The sequence below is a fragment of the Vigna unguiculata genome, chromosome 3 (assembly GCF_037176805.1).
Source record: "Vigna unguiculata cultivar grain cowpea cultivar isolate G323 ecotype 2 chromosome 3, ASM3717680v1, whole genome shotgun sequence".
In the NCBI taxonomy this organism is placed as follows: Eukaryota; Viridiplantae; Streptophyta; class Magnoliopsida; order Fabales; family Fabaceae; genus Vigna; species Vigna unguiculata.
The window spans coordinates 12,754,077-12,774,042 of NC_140794.1; the positions used below are offsets into that span (position 1 = coordinate 12,754,077).

Here is a 19,966-nt window from a genome sequence, read left to right on the forward strand (position 1 = left end):
CAGCCACGAATTAACCACTTAGTTAGGATCGGATCTGCATTTCGTGGTTCGGATCTTGTTAACTTTAACCAAGCATAGATATGTTCCATGAAAGGGATCGAATCCTCAAAAGCCCTATATCTGATCCATTAAAATGGGATTGGATCCCTCACATGCCAGATCCGATCCACTTAAGCTGGGATCAGATCTCTCATTGTCTCAGGTTGTAGCGGGATCAAATCCATTCTCCACGCTCAGCTCAGGTCTCTTACTGTCTCTCTGGTTATAGCGGGATCAAATCACTTCTCCACATGAGAGAGAGGAGAGGGTAAAGTTGTAATTAAGCAACTCAATCTACGCAAATCAGCGCATAATGGACGAGATGGATAATCTTCTTCATCCCTGTAATCATCTTTATACCTTCCTCTCAACTTCTCATAAACGAACATATATAAAACTCTAATTTCCTTCTTCGATAAACCACTCACCCTCAAGTAAACACAGTGTTAAGGTTTGTTTTAGTGTTTTAATATGAGGTTTAAATTGAACGGGATTTATGGTATTTGAATATCTTTTTTGTTGTTTTTCTATTGAACAAAGACGAGGTGAATATGTGTTAGGGTGTAATTTTTTCAAATGGTGCTACGAAGATGGTGTTGATGAAAGAGATGTCATTATCGTTAGGCAAAGGAGGATCAAAAACCCTAATCATAAAAATTAATCACAAACCCTAAACATAAACTAACCTCTACCATGAAGATGCATAAAATCCATGAAAGGATCTTCACAAAGCTTAACAATTTTGACTCACAACAACAATGTTCGATGGAAGTGAATGCACAATGCACACAACCTTTCTAGACAACCTCCTCAGATCTTCAACTGAATGAAATCCCCAATTGTTAATGAAACCTTAAACCCAATGTTGATCAATTTCTAATCGTAAACCTTTCTGATTAAAATTACAAAGGGCATTACAGTAAATTAATAGTCATGTCATTCAATAGTACACCACGTCACAGTGATAATCCACCCTGGACACTATTCTATTAACTATTTTGATGAAGTTAAGAAAAAGAACTTAATTAAACGAAATTTACAAAATTTAAGACCACATTGAACAGAAATCTTAAACTTAGAAAAAGTTAACCAAAATTAGAATGACTATTTAAACCTAAATAATAATAAATCTAATTAAACTATAATAAGTGCAATAAAAATTAAAAAGCTATTTAAATCTTAACAACATTTAACCATAAATTTACGAATAACAATAGGATAATTTAGTTTTTATTTTTAAATTATAATAAATACTTTAAACCCTAATATTGTCAAGAAATACTAGACAAAGTTATCTATCGGAGAACACCTCCATAAAATCACATGCAATATTTAAATAAGTAATCAAAAGATAATAAGCATCTAAAAACAATCATGAATTAATCGAAGCTGAAAAAGTTGAAAGTAGGGAGGGAAAGAGAAGGAACAAAAGTATGCAAAAGAGGTTTGAAGATGAGATGGTGCAGTTGCAGGTCCTCTATGGTCTAAGTTATACATGCAAACCGTGTTGCAAAAGAGGTTGTGGAACCATAAATTTACATAATCATAAAAAGCTGAACCCTGTGACGTACATGTCATTATGTAAGTACTCTGAATATAACATCTCAATACTCAATATGCATGCAAACCCTAGAGACAGATAACACTCTTCAGAACCCTACATTGACCATTGGATCCATGCACACCCTGAAAAAATTGAGTTTTAATGATTATAAATTTTAGATGTTTTCAAATTTTATTTTTGGTACTATATAAAATTATAATTTATTATAATAATAATTATTCATTTTTCATTAAAAATTTCATATATTTATTTTTTATTTAAAACTAAAATAGAAAATTTCAAAAGAAAATGATTTATAAGAATTCACAATTCAAATATTTCATCCAAATCAATCTCCTAACGTCTCGTATTTCATTAATTTACCACCATTGTTTATCTCACAATTGTATTATGATTATGTTCTTATCAATGGGAATACTATATTTAATTTTACAGTTACAAACTGTTCAAAAGGTGTAAACATGTAATACAAGTGTAGAATTGTTTAAAACTAACACTTATGCTATGTTTGTTTCCATTTATTTTCTGTGCTAGCTAATGGATTTACAAATACATAGTGTTTAAGAATTAGAAGGCGATTCAAGATCGGGGAAAACTTTCGAATTTGCATCTCCCTTTTATGTGTAAAGGTGGTAAAACGGTCGGTTCAACTTATTTTAGTTTATTTTGTTTTTGGCCTACTAAAAACAAACTGAATTGGATTGCTTAGTCATTGAAAAATAGGTCAGATCCATTCCGTAGGGCGAGCCCACAAGCTGACAAGCTGGTCAACCACTTTTCTTTTAAAGAAATTAGTTATTAAATTTTTCATTTATAATTATATATATATACTTATAAAAAAATATTTAGAGCATATTTAATTATATAAATATTTTTCTAATTATTATTTTACATGTAAATTACTATATTATAACTAATAATGAGACTTAATTTGTAAGTATTAATTGTTAAATTATAATAGTATTGTATATTTAACTTTATACAAAAATATAATATAAAAAAATTAATTTTTTAAATTTTTTTTAATTATAAAAAGGATAATAAAAACAATAAAGACCTTTGGCCTAGGTTGGCTCAGCTCGACCTTCACCCCGGTCTAGCTTGACTTGACTTTTGGCCTGCGATCGACTCAACTCGACCTTTAGCCTAGGTTAGCTCGACCTTCAAAACGGGTCGACTCAGCTAAACCTTCAACCCAAGCCAACTAGGCTCGACTTTCGGCCTGAGTTGGCTCAGATCGACCTTCAACTCGGACTGGCTCGACTCAACCTTCAGCCTAGGTCGGCTCCGCTCGCCTTTTGGCTTGGGCCAACTTAGCTTGGTCTTCGGCCTAAGCCTAGGTCCGACTCGACTCAACTATCAGCCTGGGCTAGTTTAGCTCAAGCTTCGGCCAACTCGACTAGACCTTCGGTACGGGCCAGCTTAGCTCGACCTTCGATATGGGCTTACTCAACTCGACCTTTTGCTCGACCCGACTTGTCTTTTTGGACCTGTGGACTTTCTTTGTCCTAAGTAATGAGCAATTACACAATTTGGAAAATTTCTAATTCATTCTTTTTTGAGTGAATTTCATAATCTACTATTTTAGTTATTTGAAATACTTCCTTAAAATTTTTCAATTTCAATTTTCTTTTAATTTTTTCATCCAAACATGTCATTTTTCTTAGAAGAATTTTAAATTCTTCAAATTAATGAATTACTATTAGATCGTTCAAACGCACCATTAAAAATTTCTCTATATATCTTCGAGTCTTCTTTCTTTTAGGAGGGGGCCTCCCACCCATACTCCATCTTTCTTTTATTGCAAATCAACATAAACAAAGCATAACACTCCACGCCTTTCTTTCTAGATCTACAGTAAATCATCTAAAACAAACAAAGCCTAAAATTATTATTAAAATAATGAAAACAAATCTAAGAAAATTAGAAAAAAAAAGATATATAAACGATATATAGGGTTAAAATAATTACAGAAGTTTTGTTTGAATAATCGAATACCCAATTTATAAGAACTAAAATGATATTCAAGTAAGATTTAAATTAAAATAAAAAACTAAAAAGTTTCATTCATAAATAGTATTGAAGACCCATCTAAAATAGCTAAGCAAAGAGTAGGAGAGTGAGAATGATAGAAACTTTACAGCATACATAATCACTTTAAAGCCAGAAACTGTACCCTACTCTACTCATCAACGGTATAAGGTGTCAATGACACTTGCATGAACACGCAAAGACAAGACAAGACTCAAAAGAAGCCTCCATTTGAGAAATTTCTATGCAGACACAGACACTAATAAAATTTATATGGTGAGAAGAACATCGTAATACCCTGTGAGTTATAACTTGGCACTAACACAAAAAAGCGTTATAACGTCACTCCTATAACGTCTGCTAAAAAAAAGTCCAACTTTAAAAATGACCGGTGGCATTTTTGTAAATTATCGGACTTTTTTAACGTCTGTCTATTCCAGGTCAGACGTAAATTAACGTCTGTCTGTTCCAGATCAGACGTAATTTAACGTCTGCCTAAAAAACCCCGACGTCATTTAAAAAAGGACGTCAGACTGGTTTTCCCCCGACGTCACTTAACGTCGGACTCCTTCACCACTGACGTTAAGTTTTACTTATCTCTACGCGAAACGCAGAAACCCTACGCTGTTTCACTGTTTCCGTGAGCGTTTTCCACCGGCGACCCCCATTTCGACTTTATGTAGGTGAGTTTCGAACGTTTTTCACCACCAAACTTGTTAGGATTTGATTATGAATTGATTTTAGGCATTTTGAACCGAATATTTTACGTTTTCATCTCCATTTGCAGCGTTTTGAGATTCGTCTCACTTGCTCTTCATCCCCATTTGGCTAACAGCGTGTAGAGACCTTAAAGCCACCTTCTCCAAGTTCGTCTTTCATTTGCTAGAAGGGGTTAGTTTTTCATTTCTAAATTTAGGGTTATTACTAAATTGAGCGTTAATTGTGATTACAATGGCATGATGCATATTGTAGGTAATTCTTTTCATATGTGTATGATTATAAGAAGTGTACCAAACACTCTCATGTGGATTGCCTCCTTTTAGACTTTTAATTATGCATGCCGTTTGAAATTGAAATTGAATTAATAACCCGTGTATCTAATTTGGAGGGTAAATGAGCGTGATGTGGTGATCAATGTTGTGAACTCCATACGAAAATGAGTCATAATGAATTTAGGGTGGAGTGAATAATGAAGGATGACTCATTCCATGAACTATAAAGTTTATGTTTTCATTACATGAGAGTTCTTAGTATTTTTCTTTTTTATGAATGATGTTGAAGTGTTTACATTTCTTTAAACTGACCTCTAAGTTGCCTTGGAGTAATATTTAGGTGGTCACTCCTTGATCTTTAATTCTCCATTAAGAGGGGTGAGTGAGGTAAGGTTAAATCAAGGACCTCAAAACCAGCAAGTAACTGAGGTAATGTTCTTTTTCATGTCTTTTGTTTCTCTTTGGTTTGATTTTGTTATGAGACATCTCTTGTAATCTGCTAGAGTTATTTTCTTCTCTCGACATAAGATTAAGGTGATGGCATGAGGATAACAAATACCTAACAGATTTATGTAGTATAAACTATCATAGCTATGCAATATTGTTGTACTCATTTTTTTTAAAGTACAAGGCATTTGATTCAATGGCTTTTTCTAGTTATTGATTAACTAGTAGTTATGGAATATAGAAGTTAATACTCTTAAGAAAAGCGTTTAGAAACTATTATGGATTTTTTCTGATTTTCAGGTGTGAGAATGTTGTAAAAACAACAAAACTTAAAAAAAACAGCACTGTTTGACGTCTGGTAGAACCTTGACAGACGTTAATTAACGTCTGACTCTCCTGGCCCCGACGTTAATTAACGTCTGACTCTCCTGGCCCCGACTTTAATTAACGTCTGACTCTCCTGGCCCCGACTTTAATTAACGTCTGACTTTCCTGGCCCCGACGTTAATTAACGTCTGCTCTCCTTTCCGACGTCAATTTTGACGTCACCCAATACGACGTCGGTGTTTGGGCAGACGTCAAAAACCGAAAATATCAGACGTTAAAAGCCTTTTTTGTATTAGTGCATGGTTCTGTTCATGATGAAAGCAAAACACTTTGACAGAAGTTTGTTGCTTTTGCTCATCATCACATCTTCCAAAGTCTGCACTTAATATGTGGGCAAAACACCATTTTGGATTCTAATGATTAAGAAGTAATTAAGGTTGAACTGTGATGAAAGCCTAGTCAAGTCAAGGATTAGGGAGAATTATAAAGACAAATTCCATTGAACTATCAAGAAAATAGAAAAGTGGAAGAGGATAAGAATATGGAGAAGACACCACAATCAAGAATAAATCTCTTATTATCTACGCAACTGCATTTCATTGTTTATCATTTAACATTATTTTTTAAATAGTTTATGTCAAATTATTTACTTGGAAATTCTTTCTCATCCATTATTACTAATTTTAAAGAACTATCCAAGATCAATTGTGCTTTTCTGAGAAAATATTTGAAAGAAGTTTTACTTGATGACATTGGGTGATATGTCTATAAATAGATAAGGAATCTCAAAGAAAACTCAACATGATACAATAATCACTTAAAATCTCCCTAAAGACTTTGGCCAAGAAAATTATTGTTGCATAATTTACTTAAAATGTATAAACACAAAATGTTAATGAGAAACTAAGTCTTTCGAATAATAAAAAGAGACTTTAAATAAAAATATGTATATTTTAAAGAGACTTTAATATGTAGACAAAATATGTAGACAAAAGAGACTTTAAATAAGATATAAGGTACACACATTCTAAATTTTAAAGAATTTTTCCAATTAAATTTATATTTAAATATTTTAATACACTTTTAATCCAATTGCCAAATTGACATGCCGGGATACTAACTGACTTAATTTGATTTGTCATTTTCTTTAAAAATTTCATATGAAAATATTTTATCTAAATGAGAGAGTAGTTTGTTTAAGCTTATATTTAAATGAATTATGATACATCGATAATTTAACATGGGTCATGTATTTATATTTAATATTTTATCAATATTTATTAATGGAGTATCTAATTCATAAAATCGTAGTAGTATAGTACAAAAAAATCTTTGAATAGTAACCAATTTTAATGACAAAATATAATTATATATTTAGTGACCAATTTAACTACTAATTTAAAAACTTTAAATAATTGACAACTGAAATAGTTTCAAAAAATTATAAATGATCTCTAAATTGATAATTAAAATATTTTTTATTATAAATTGGTTACTAAATTGCCCACTAACATTAGCTACCAAGATTTTAACTATCAAAATAATTAGTTTCTAAATTGGTCACTAACATTAACCACCAAGATTTTGGCTACCAAAATAATTGATCTCTAATTAGGAAATTTGTCTTTAACATATTATCTATTACTCAAATTTGTCATTATTTGAGAGTTTTCTTATAGTAGTATTTTTATGATAACAATAATTTATATATTTTTATGTTAACAACTTTAATACATATAGTTTAATTTGAATTCAGACAATAACAATCATATATTTGTTATATTTTTAAGAATTATTATACATTTTAATATTCATATATTACATATTTATCACGTATTGTATTATATTATTTTTAAAATAAACATGTCAACATATTTATTTATCACGTATTGTATTATATTATTTTCAAAATAAACATATCAACGTGTCAGGTACATCATGAAATTAATCCATATAGGATATGTTTGGTTTAGCATTGAAGAATTGATTCTAACCGAATCAATTATCCAATACAGAAGCAATAATTATTTGTTTCTCTTTCAACTAGAATTTTTTTAATTTTTAATTAATTTTAAAAACTAAACACTGATTTTTGTGATAGAAAATCAATTATAATCAATTTTACTTCAATTCAACACATAACCAAATATGTGCGTAATAAAGCCGCATTCAAACCTTCAAACCAGTTAAAATTTCACACCAATCCATATTTTGAATTTTAATGGTCTTTGAGCCAATCTTGCAAGATTTAGAAATAACTTAATTAATATTCTTTTTCCCAAGAGGAAAGAGAATGATATCTGAATGAATATTTTGGTTTATTAACACCTAACGTATAACTTTTTTTTTCAGAATAATTTATAAGCTTTAGAATCAGAGGGACTAACTTTTTTCTTGTCCAAACCCTGTCAGCAAACCAACTTATTGCCTTTTGCAGGTCGCAATTAATTAGCGTTAGTAGTCAAACCAAAGGCTTACTCAGTTTCAAGCTACTAATCATAAAAGATAAATTTTAAATCTAAATAATGAATGTTTTTGTTTGTCAATCTTCCATTCCCTTCCCAATTACAAACGATTCGCTCACAAAAAGGTGGAATTTGGATCAAATGAATAATTTGTTAGAAGTGGACCGAATGAGTGGGTCAATTTGCCACAAGTTTCATTGAACATGTTACATATTTTGAACTCATCAATATCCGGTACCTTATATCAGAAATGATTGAACATGAAATATTTTTATACAGCTAAATTATATATTTTCCATCCTGAAATACAAATGCAAAGGAACATATCAGTAGCAATTTTTTTATAAATAAGTGAAGGATTGTTCTGTTTATCTCATAAGAAATTTTGATATTTTACATATTTGGTGTACAGCACAGCACTAGTTAGGAAGATTTATTTGATAGAAGAAGGATGAAAGAGGTAACGGGTACTAAATAAATGGAGGCAAAAAGGCTATTATTTTAACAAACTAAACATTTCAGATGATGATTATTGAGCAAGAGGAAGGTGTGGAGGTGTGTGCTAATATCCGACACAGGCCAAGAATATGGCCAAAGTAGCTCTTACAATAAAGACTGCCATAATCTTAACCTCCTTGAACTAGCTTTTGGGATAAGCTAGGCCTAATCCGTTTCCAATATATAATTTCCTTGTCTACAACCACCACATGCTCAATAACTCCATGCATGGACTGACTAAACTTTAGTTTATAACGAACCAAGAGATCGTATAAAGTAAAGATTATCTGATAATACATAAGCACCGAAACATTATCTGATAAAAAGGACAAAACTCTGAAGTCTCCTTCAATGATAGACAAAAAGAATGAAAAACATTATTTTGTACCAGGGTTTAGGAGCCAAATTACATTGCAATACTGAATACAAGAGTTCATCAATCTAAATATAACAGGGTACCAGAATTGAGCATATGAAGTTCCTAGTTGCAGCACAAAAAACGGTTGTAAAACTGATTACTCTCTTAAACTTTGACACTTCTAAACCTACAATCGCTAGACAGTAAGGAGTTCAAATTATCCTAGGGAGTATCATTCTACAAAATTCTTTCTCTCATTTCTTCTAATGAGTACTACTATAGATTCATTGACATTGTCAAATGTAACAATATCCTAATGGCAAGAATCAAACAAACTCTAAAAGTTATTTTTTCCATATCCTGTTAGAGCAGAAAATCATCGGTGGTACTGTATTTTTTTTAATAAGATCATATCTATTAAATGATATCCGGATAATATCAGAAATTAGAGGTAAATTTGAGTACACAAGTAGTGCCCAATCAGGAAGAAGCAGGGACAGAACAGAAAATTTGAGATTGCCTACTCTCTTCCAAACCAAAAATAATCCCAAGATTTTCTTATCCTGTTCTGTTCTCTCGTCACTTTTATTTAATTCCTGCATTCTAACCAAAATGCCCCCTTGCACACCACATACCCTGCTGCCGCATGTGCATCAAGCTGTTAAGTGGTAAGCGAGGTCACAGTTCCCTTGCTCCCACGAAGGGGATTGATTCCCTTCTAACTTTTCCTTTTATCCTAGCATAAAATACATCCCAGATTTGATGCAAAAGAATCTTAAAAGACAACCTATGATACCAAAAACCAACAGCTGCAGCAGGAAAATCGTATAACATAAATGATGATTCACATATAATCTTCTAATTCTAGGCATAACTGACACTGTCAGCATAAATTGAATAATACCAGATTACTGAGCACAGGCCATCATAATAATCAAAGGTACAAACTGAAATCTCCAGTAAAACCAACCGCAAGAAGATCACAACTCATTTGTAAGACCCCATTAATTTTCTTCAATCTTCAGAGAGTACAGCAATAAGCCAAAGGCAAGAAGCACCACACACACCACATTGAAATTACAAAATTATGATCAGACAAGCCACACACACACGCACACACATCCGAAGCACAGCATAATTCCATCAAGAAAGTCAATACAGCTACCTAATCACTCGGTAGGAAAAAATAAATTAACATACATGTATAACCTAGAAGAAGCAAAAAGAAAACAAAACAAAAATATAAAAAAAGTCGGCAATGCAGCTATGATGTTTCTATTATACAAACACGAATTCTGCTTACAGTATGAAGAAGACCTACAGTAATAGTACACAGCAGCAACGCTTATCCTTCTCCTCCTCCTCCTACTACTCATCATCATCATCACTTGGAAACCAAGAGAATCTCAGGCTTCTTGACCTTGGTGGGTGTGTTGGAATTGGAGTTGGAACCAGCATTAGCCTTGGCAGCCTCAGCGGTCCTCACATCGAGCTGAATGAGACTCCTGGTGGCGAGAATGGCCTGCGGGACCAAATCATGCGAGGCACGAGCGTACAAACAGCGGACCGCGAAGGAAGCCGCGTCCTTCACGTCCTGAGAGTTCAACGGCCCCAAGAGACAGTGTCCGAGGATTCTGAGCGAGGGTTGGAGAATCTCCCAGGGGAGAGGGATTCTCTCGCCTTTGGCGTCGCGAATCTCGTTGTGTTCAGGAACCGTGGCGTCGTCGAACTGATTGCGGCAGGGGCAGGGGGCGGAGCCGGCCCAGGCGGCGGCGAATTGGCAGAAGTCGAGCTTGGACCAGGCGGGCATGTGGGAGATCTGGGAGAAGAAGGAGTGGAGGGCGACGCCGACGATGGCGGGGCGTTTGGTGGATTTGACGCCGAGTTGGGGTTCCAAGGGAGGGGAGATGAGGCCGACGGAGGGAGGGGTGAGGGATTGGGGTTTCCGGAGAGGGGCGTGGTAGATGGAGGGGTGGGAGAGGTCAGGGATGGTTACGAGGAGGGGTTTGCCGTTGCGGGATCTGGTCTCGGCGGCGTAGAGGGCGAGGAGGACGGCCTCGAAGCCGGCGAGGGAAGGAGGCTCAGGGGAGTGGATGCGGGAGAGGTAGAGACCGGTGAGGAGAGGGACGAAGGAGAGTACGACAAGGCGGAGATGGGGGTCGGCGGAGAGGAAGGTGTCGTAGAGCCAGTGGCAGAGGGGGTCGGAGTGGGAGCCGGAGAGGGAGGCTGAGACGGCGGAGTAGGCGGCGGAGGAGGAGAGTAGGGAGAGGGCGGGGCGGTCGGAGTCGGCGAGAGAGGAGAGGGGGTCGTGGGAGGAGGAGGGGAGGATGGCGGCGAGGGCGTGGATGCGTGAACGAGCCTTGGACACTGACTCCCACCAGGAGTGCATTGGGTCGGTTGAAGGTTTCTTGGGATCGGTGGTGTTGGGTGTGGGCATGGACGAAGACGGCGACGACGATGAATCGCTGCGGTGGAACTCCATGCTCCTCTCTCACTCACCCTCACACTCGCTCTTTTCCTTCTCTCTCTACAAAGCAACTGCCACACCAAAACCCCTTCATCCCTCTATTTAATACCCACTCTCCAATCAAATCACTCATCTTCTCAACTTCCCTTTTCCTCTTTCATCCTTCTTCTATCATATCATATCACACACCGTAATTCAATTCAATTTTCCATTTCTGGGATTTTAGATTTTCGTATACAAAGTTTTCAAATTTTCATCATATATTTTATGTTCTTTTAAAAAACAAAAAATATGATCCTAACTAGATTAACACTCCATTTAGAGCAGACAAATACTTACTGAATCAAGTAGGTGAGTGTCTGTTTCTAGCTTTGTTAATCGAAGTGGGGTTTGTGGTTGAAGATTATTAAGGCTGCTCCAACTTTGTACCACTCTTTAATCTAATGTCAGTTATATTTCCCTTTTGATGTAGAAGTAGTTGGGAAGAAAGGTTTATCTGAAGTTTTGCTGCTACAAGTGATTAACAGTGGTAGCTAATTAGTCAAATTGAGTATGCAAGTTCAAATGAAATGAATGAAGATTGTTTGGTGAATTCCTTCAAAGAAGATTCAATGTGTTTGAATGGAGGAGGTTGATATTTGGTGAGCTATTGGTTAAATTTCTACTGTTGTTGTTGTTGTTGTGATTGTGGTCATATCTGAGATTATAGATGATATTTCAAACCATAATTGTAATGCTGTTTGGACGAAGGAATAAAAGAAGAGGGAGAAACGAAGGTAAAAACGAGGTTTGTTTAAATTGATAAAAGAATAATGGTATTGTGTCAATCAAATATTATGATCGACTAAATTTATGTGAATTAATTAAATAATATAACAAACTATCGAAATATTTTCTGTTAAAAATTTAATAATAATGAGTATGAGTAAAAGTTGATATATGATTAAACAAATAAAAAATAATATAAAAAAGTTTATTTATAAATTAAATTTATTCAAATAATAAGTCATATATAATTTTTGTTCGCATACCAAATTTAAAAAATTAAAATGCAATAAAATTAATTTATGTAACATCACATTTAATAAAATAAGGGTTAAATATGTTGTTGGTCGATCAAGTTCTAGTGAAATTTGAAATTAGTTCCTCTTCAAAACTTTCGAACAATTTAGTTCTTCTTCTTTAAAAATACGTGAATTTAGTCATTTTAACTAAATTTTGTTAAGTTTATCTAACGTTTTAAGCGCATTTCATGATAGTATTTGAATTTTTCACACTGTTTGACACATTTTCGCTTTAATGTTAACTCAAATATTATCATAAAATGAGTTTAAAATGTCAAATAAACTTAACAAAATTTGGTAAGAAGGACTACATCCACACATTTCTAAAGATGAATGACTAAATTGATATAAAGTTTCGAAGAGGGACCAATTCCAAAATTCACTGAAACTTGAGGGACCAAACACATATTTAACCCATAAAGTAATTACAAAACAAAACATACCATATTGATAAATCATAAGCATAGAGTACTAATATGTAATTATTTTATTACAATCATCCAAATGATATATTGATATATAGATTTATACATGACAACTAAAGATTTAGAGTTATGAAAAAGATGTATATACACGTGAATTCTAAACACAAGCTAGTCACCTCATCCTCTCCATGAACAAGTCCAACTACAATTTTCTCATCTACTCATATCAGCAAGTGATCATTGCAAATAAAAATACAAGACAAGAGGAACACAAAGAAAATGGTAAGAATGTACAAAAAGGTTAAATCATTTAAAAAAATAAAATCAATTGATCATACACAGTCAATCATAAAGTCATGAAAAAATACTATCCTAGTTCATATGAAAACTCATATATGACTCAATTATTCGGATACATGCATTGATATGCGATTCTGGCAAGTTGTGCACTTGTGGTGGCCTCTACTACTATATAGAGTCATTGCCAATGAATTTCTGATGAAAGCTTGACCACACATGATGCCATGGAAGCTTTCCCAAGACGGATCACAAGGATCATGACTAAAGGGGAGACTTCTAGTCCTTCATCTTTATCTTTATTTTGCATTTCATTATTGTGATTTCCCTAAGTTAACTTAATCTTAGTTGACTTGTTGACCTTTGGCTAGGTTTGGCTTGTTGACTAGAGTTGACTTGACTTAAGCCAACATGCTAATCTATATTTATTTATTTTTGTAGGTTAATTAGGATTAAGAAGCATGGGATAGGTGGTACAACACTATTGGAGAGTGGAAATGATGTGGAGCCTATGTGGAGGAGAGAGGAAAGACAAAAGGTATAAAGTAAAAGCAAAATGCAAAAGCAAGTGTACCATGGTGGTACATTTGGACCACATGGAGGCTTCCTTGGTCAAGAATCCTCATGGAAATGCACATAACATTCCTTTTGTTGCACCATTTTGACCTACCTTCTAGAATATAAGGTTTTCTATTTGCTAAGTCATCCTTTTGAACTTATGTATATTTCCTAGAGGCCCCTATAACTCTCTATATAAGGGATGCTCTTTAGCTTGTAAAAGGGTTGATAAATTTAAGTATTATACACTTGTTGTTCAACCAAAAACCATGAGCTTCCTCCATAGGGGTGGAGTCTTCACCTTGGCCTTATCTTGCCTAGCAAGTGGTGACATTCCTTCACTCATCTCTAGAGTTGGTTAGCCTTATGATCCCTCTATGAGTGACATGCTTCACTTCCATTCTTATCATCTTCTATGCTTTCCATTTTCTAATTTTTTTCTCTTATTGCAATTCAGTTTAAATATGCTTATGTCCATTTTGTTTCATTTCTTGAATTAATCCATTTCTCTCTTTTTCTAGAACCATTAGAAGTGAAAATTCACATCTAGATAGCTTGTTATCCTAATGTCCATTGGGGATCTTCTTTAGGTTTTTTTAAAGAACTCATCACCATATTCAAAAATATAAAAGGAACCAACTCAATCCTTCATCATTTGGTATCTAAAGCCCAAGTTATCTTAAATATGGTGTTTTTTTATGTGCTAACCATTGTTTTCTTATGTTATGTGCTTGGTAGACCTCTCAACATTCTTGGTGTTTCAAGTGGTGTGAACAAAATTTTCCACTTCACAAGAGGGTTAAGTATCTAAAACCTTGTCTTCTTGATGTATGTTGCTTTGTGAAGTGAGAACATGAAATTTGGTGCTTCTTTTATGTTTGACCAAGAGCTATCCTTGATGTTACCATGCCAAAAAAATTTCTTCACATCCTAAAAAGTGTCTTTAAATGTGTTTAGTCTTGTTTTGAGTCCATTGTCATATGTTCTTCTGAAGTTTTTTTTTTTTTTGTTATTGTAATTCAAACTATTTGAATATTGCATGAACTTTATGTCTTGTTTGGAAAATTTTGTTCACACCATTTTTTTATTATTTTCCTTGGTGTATGCATGATTTAAGACTTGATATTACATGTTCAAGTATTTTTCCATAAAGTCTTTTAATGTGTTTTTCTTGTGTTAGTCTTGTTGAAAGTTTTTGTCTCAAATTTTTCCCACTTTAGAGTTTAGCTTTCCTTGTTTTGTGCTTTTCTTGCTTGTCACTAAGTGTTTTTTTGTTTTGTCTTAGTAGTTTTCTTTTCTTGAAACTCCTTGAGTGTTATGGTCGAGTCACTTTGCTTGCTTTTAAAAGATTTTTGGAAAGTTGGTAAGGTGTTTTCGTCACTCCTTTGTGGACTTTGAGTGCTAGCCTTGCCTTGTTTTTTTTTTTTTGGAATGTGATCTAAACACTTGGGTGACTATTTTGGAAGCATGTTCGTCTCGGGTTTTACTGCATTTTAACCACTAATTGCATCTTTTTGTCTCCACTTTGAGCTTGTTTTTTAGGAAAGATGAATTTGGATCCCATAATGGAGGAAGAAGAAGAAGATGAGTCACCTTCATCATACTCTCCTCCAATTATGACGCCTATTATCCAATCAAATGACGACAAACCCTTGCTCACATCCTTAGGGAAAGGGAGATTAGTAGAAGGAAGACATTTGACCAACTAAGGGTGGATAGGAGACAAAGTGAGATCATGCTTCAAGAGCACATCCAGATACTTGAACTTAGAGAATAAAAGAAGAGAATGATGAGGTCTTCATCCGAGAGCTTTTATAATAGTGAAAGGAGGAGAAGAAGGCACAAATTTGATGGTGGAAAAGTTTGAATCTATGTTTTAAGTGATTGGGTATCGATTTTGAACTCTCTAAAACCATTTGGAATCAATAACACTAAAGGAAAGAAGTCCAATTAGTCGATTGCACATGATCAATTTTCCCCCAAATTGATGTTTCTGATGCACTGTCGGGCATCGTTATAGTGTTGTGGGACGATAGGCTACTGACTTGGTGTCATCGAGCGCCACTTCTAGACCACCATGCGCTATAAGTCAGTGGGCACCACTTTTCCAGAGGCGAGTGCCACCCTATTTTTCTATTTTGTGCCATATTCAGAAAAATGAGATTCCTTATTTGTTAACCATCGGATCAAGCTAAAATTTTGACAACTGACCCTAAACACATGATTCTTCACTTTTACTGGTGGGATCTTTGATTTCAGGTCTATAGTTAGACCAGTTAATTTCTCATGTTTGCATTATACTTTAGGTTTATTTTTTATGATGGATATTCCTATTTGATAAGTTAGTTGGTTCTTATGTAATGTTGTGGTCTTGGGTTGATCTTGATATTAAAGTACGTGGTTTAAGAATGATAAATGTGTATGATATGCAGAGTAAGTCATGTTAAGGTGTTGAAATGATGTTATTTATAATATTTGAAATCTTGATAACTCATTTGGGAAAGTTATATTATAATAACGAGTAGTGTATAAAGTGGAAATATTGGTGAAAATGATTGTGAATTCTGTTCTAAGAAAGTGTAATGTTACTATAGTCTTATCTTATAAGACTGCACTAATTTACATTATACATTGGTTTATTTGTCTTGTAAATATTTATGATGAAATGTTTTATTTTAGTAGTATTAAGCTATTAAAATAGAATATTACATTAAACTTATTCAATATATATTCAGAAAACATTAATCCTCAAAATTATATCAATCTTAATTTATTGAATATAAATAATAAATAAATAGACTTTTATTTTTATAAAAAATATATTTCTAAAAACATTTTTTTTTCTAAAAACTAATTTAAATAATAAGATATTTACATAAAACAAGAATGAAGGAGCACTTAGTTTTTACAGTTATAGTTGAACAAAAAACTTCCAACCATAAATAGCCTCCATTAGCGGTTGCATTTGTGAGATTGTTAATTCTAAATATTATCCCTAATTCATATAAGAACCCGGCCGATTATTTCTCCCTTGATATATCCCTAAGATAGATAAGATTCTATTTTCTCGAATGGTTCTGAATTAGACCCATTAAATTCTGTCTGTTCTAAAAAAAAATTTTAAATGAATACACACTTATTTAAAAAATAAAAACATTTGCACATTTATTGAATTTCTTTAAATAAATAAAAAATACAAAAGATACTTCTGAATTGATCTCATTTTTTAAAAAATTCAAAATTAAATTTGTTGATAAATAACTTAATTTCATTTTTGCATAAAATACTCTTTTAAAATTATCAAGAACTCCCACATCATTTCCGAAAAATAATTAGATGTTCTTTTTTTAAATTATGATTATCTCCACGCCCATATAACATCTTACGTAATAATCAATACATATCACACAAACATCATTTACATTTCAGAGCCAAGCTCAAACAATGACATTCTGTGCTCTTTCCAACACCTTCATCTCTCCCTCTTTCCCAGTCTCTCATCCACATCGATCCAAATTCTCATCTCTCAGATTTTCCATCTCCAGATCTCAGCCTCTGGCTACCCAGTTGAGGAAAACGATATCAGCAACACGCTTTACAACGTTTTGTTCTCTGGATGCTGCAAATGCTCCAAAACAAGACACCCCAATTGAATTCAGTACGCAGTTTTGGTTTTTTCTCATGATACTTGGATTCTTTCACGTTCCATTTTCTTACTCGCATGCTTTTTGGATTTTGCTGTTGTTATAGGGTACCCTGCATTTCCAACATCGTTGGACATCAACAAGATTCTGGCAATTCTGCCACACAGGTAAGTGTTGTTGGGTGCATCCCTTGATTGTGCCTTTTGTGTTTGCTTTATTTTCTAAACCAATCTTCTTTGGTGTTTTTGGTGGGCGTGTCATTCAGGTTTCCATTTCTTCTAGTGGATAGAATGATTGAATACAATCCTGGAGTTTCTGCAGTGGCCATAAAGAATGTAACAATAAATGATAACTTCTTTCCTGGACATTTTCCAGAAAGACCAATCATGCCTGGTGTTCTCATGGTTGAGGTGAACACTGTGCTGATTCCAGGGCCAACCCTCTCATATTCCATTTATGTGACTTGTCTTCTGGCCTGCATTCATTTTATTATGTAAGTGCAAAATTCTCTGTTTATAATCCATGGATATCTGTTTGTTTGGTTTCAAGAGCTTATGTTGCACTTTCATTAGACTTCTAGCTCATATACTTATATTCACTTTCCTGCTGCATAAGATCCAATGCAACTCTTAGAAACAGATTTTTTGTTGAGATTCATAACAAGTGTGTGTTATATTCTAAAGGTTCTGTTGAATTATACTTGATGCAGGCGATGGCCCAAGTAGGTGGCTTGGTTATGTTGCAGCCTGAAGTTGGAGGTTCCCGTCAGAATTTCTTCTTTGCTGGAATAGACAAAGTGCGATTCAGAAAGCCAGTGATTGCAGGAGACACATTAGTTATGAGAATGATACTTAGTAAACTGCAAAAGCGATTTGGAATTGCAAAGATGGAGGGGAAAGCATATGTTGGAGGTGAAGTTGTGTGCGAGGGAGAGTTTTTGATGGCTACAGGAAGTGAATAACTAAGACAAACCCACCCCAAAAAAAAAAGTTGATTCTGCTTCACTTCTTTCGTGTTTCAGGTAGTTCAACCTTAGATTATTTTTTTATTGAAGAACATGAACACCATTTGAGTCATTCGATCTATGTACTTCTCAAACACAAATTTCATGCTAAGCATTTCTCCTCATTCCAAATAAGTACCAAGATAATTACTGTCTGAAGTGACAAGTAAACCCAACTTGCAATTTTCACTCCATCTGGTTTGGAAATGAAATATAGATGCAAGTAATTCATATAACTGATATCATAATATTTATAATACACATACATGGTGAAAACATCCAAGATTAGAGGATAGAATCTGAAACATCTCAAGGGAGAAACTTGGCTCTATAGAACAATGATTGAAGTTGTCTTGTCTCCCTAGTGTACATTATTTTGTTTACAAGCCAAGAGCGCCAAGGGGAGTCTTGCCCTGTCCAGCTTCAAAGTAGAAAATAAGCATAGCCAACATTGCAATCCTGGCATGCTTTATCTCAGCCAATTTGAGTCTCTCTAGCTTGTCTGCATCAGGAATGTAAACACCATCCTTGATTGTGCCAGCAAATCCCAAAGGGTCAAAGAATTTTCCCCCAGGGTAGCCTTGATCACCAGTGGAGTTGCCAAAGTTCTCAGCAGTTTTTGACCATGGGGTAGCCCATTCCACTGACTGAGAATCTGGGTTGAAGAAATCCACCCATCTCTTGCTCTCAACCCATCCCATTAGAAGCAACTGGGTGCCCAAAAGAGAACCAAAGGAGAAAGGAGCAACAGCATTAGGATCAGCTCCAGCCTCAAACCATGCAACTCCACTCCATGCCTGCCCAATAAAGATGCCAACAACTGCAGCCATCGCCCACCTCCCATGAATCAGTTCAGCTTCTCTATACCATTTCAGGAATGCTGGGTCTTTCCCTAGTCCCAGAGGGTCGAAACCATAGTCACCTGGTAGCCTGCAATTGCAACATTCAACACCAAATGAATCCACCAAAACAATGTTGACACTTTTCCGAATACTCTTTCAACTTTTCCTTTCTCAGCATTTGTGTTTCCAACAAAGAATGTAAGAAAGAAAAGATAAATTGAGAGGACTTACGAGCCATCAAGCCATTCTGGGTCAATGAAATTCCCACCACCTTTTACAGCAGGGATCCATGACTTCTTTGGAGCAGCAGCTACTGCTACAATAAGTCTTTTAGGAGTAACAGCAGCACCAACTATGGGTCCAATGCCAGAAGCAAGCAAGGCCTCACTCCTCTTTCCTCCACACAAGAACTGAGATCCAAACCTGTTTAACACAGCACCAGATGTTGCAACTGCCATATCTCTCTTTTACCTTACTATTGCTTACTGGTGGAAACTGAGGTTAGTTTGGAGTTTTGCTTGCATGCACATACTGATATGGTGTTTATATGTGACGTTGGAGAAAATCTGAGGGAACTCTCAGAGGAGGCCAAGTAGGCCAATGAAATCTGTAGAACAAATCTCAAACTCTCATGGATAGATTTTGGACTAATAGGAACTTGGTCTTCATCCCCTTCCCTTTGTTTCATGCACCCACGTGTATCACTGCTTCACCACATATTGTATTTGGGTCCACTTTATATCTTATATATATCTTATAATATATATGGTGTCCATTATCTACTCATGAAAACAAAAATTAAAGAAATGTTCAATCTCACATTAATATAGAATTAGTTAACCGATGTTAAAATTAACCAAAGCAACCATAAAAATATAAAGACTAGAAAACCAAGAGTATGAGAAATGTAGATAAAATCACAAATCAGATTATTACTGTGGAGTG

The 19,966-nt window shown here is 34.6% G+C and overlaps 3 protein-coding genes across 3 annotated transcripts; 1 reads left to right on the forward strand and 2 right to left on the reverse strand.

Annotated features, from left to right (window-relative positions):
* Positions 1-9,708: 9,708 nt before the first annotated feature.
* On the reverse strand, positions 9,709-11,544 carry LOC114179348 (hyccin). Its single transcript, XM_028065667.2, has one exon. It carries the CDS (start codon positions 11,201-11,203, stop codon positions 10,106-10,108), a length of 1,098 nt encoding a protein of 365 aa, XP_027921468.2. The 5' UTR covers positions 11,204-11,544; the 3' UTR covers positions 9,709-10,105.
* A 5,366-nt stretch (positions 11,545-16,910) lies between these two features.
* Positions 16,911-18,597, forward strand: LOC114176047 (uncharacterized). The gene is made up of 4 exons (XM_028060952.2): positions 16,911-17,190; positions 17,283-17,343; positions 17,442-17,586; positions 17,886-18,597. The coding sequence occupies exons 1-4, from the start codon at positions 16,977-16,979 to the stop codon at positions 18,135-18,137; spliced, it is 672 nt and encodes a 223-aa protein (XP_027916753.1). The 5' UTR covers positions 16,911-16,976; the 3' UTR covers positions 18,138-18,597.
* Positions 18,281-19,610, reverse strand: LOC114176046 (chlorophyll a-b binding protein CP24 10A, chloroplastic-like). The gene is made up of 2 exons (XM_028060949.2): positions 19,253-19,610; positions 18,281-19,109 (listed from the first exon to the last, which is right to left on the reverse strand). The coding sequence occupies exons 1-2, from the start codon at positions 19,477-19,479 to the stop codon at positions 18,560-18,562; spliced, it is 777 nt and encodes a 258-aa protein (XP_027916750.1). The 5' UTR covers positions 19,480-19,610; the 3' UTR covers positions 18,281-18,559.
* Positions 19,611-19,966: the final 356 nt, after the last annotated feature.

Excerpts from the sequence above, each read along its gene's own strand:
- LOC114179348 (XM_028065667.2), bottom strand. The coding sequence starts at position 11,203 with ATGGAGTTCCACCGCAGCGATTCATCGTCGTCGCCGTCTTCGTCCATG.
- LOC114176047 (XM_028060952.2), top strand. The coding sequence starts at position 16,977 with ATGACATTCTGTGCTCTTTCCAACACCTTCATCTCTCCCTCTTTCCCA. Across the intron at positions 17,191-17,282 it reads AGACACCCCAATTGAATTCA|GGTACCCTGCATTTCCAACA; the intron begins GTACGCAGTTTT and ends CTGTTGTTATAG. Across the intron at positions 17,344-17,441 it reads CTGGCAATTCTGCCACACAG|GTTTCCATTTCTTCTAGTGG; the intron begins GTAAGTGTTGTT and ends CGTGTCATTCAG.
- LOC114176046 (XM_028060949.2), bottom strand. The coding sequence starts at position 19,479 with ATGGCAGTTGCAACATCTGGTGCTGTGTTAAACAGGTTTGGATCTCAG. Across the intron at positions 19,110-19,252 it reads CCAGAATGGCTTGATGGCTC|GCTACCAGGTGACTATGGTT; the intron begins GTAAGTCCTCTC and ends TTGCAATTGCAG.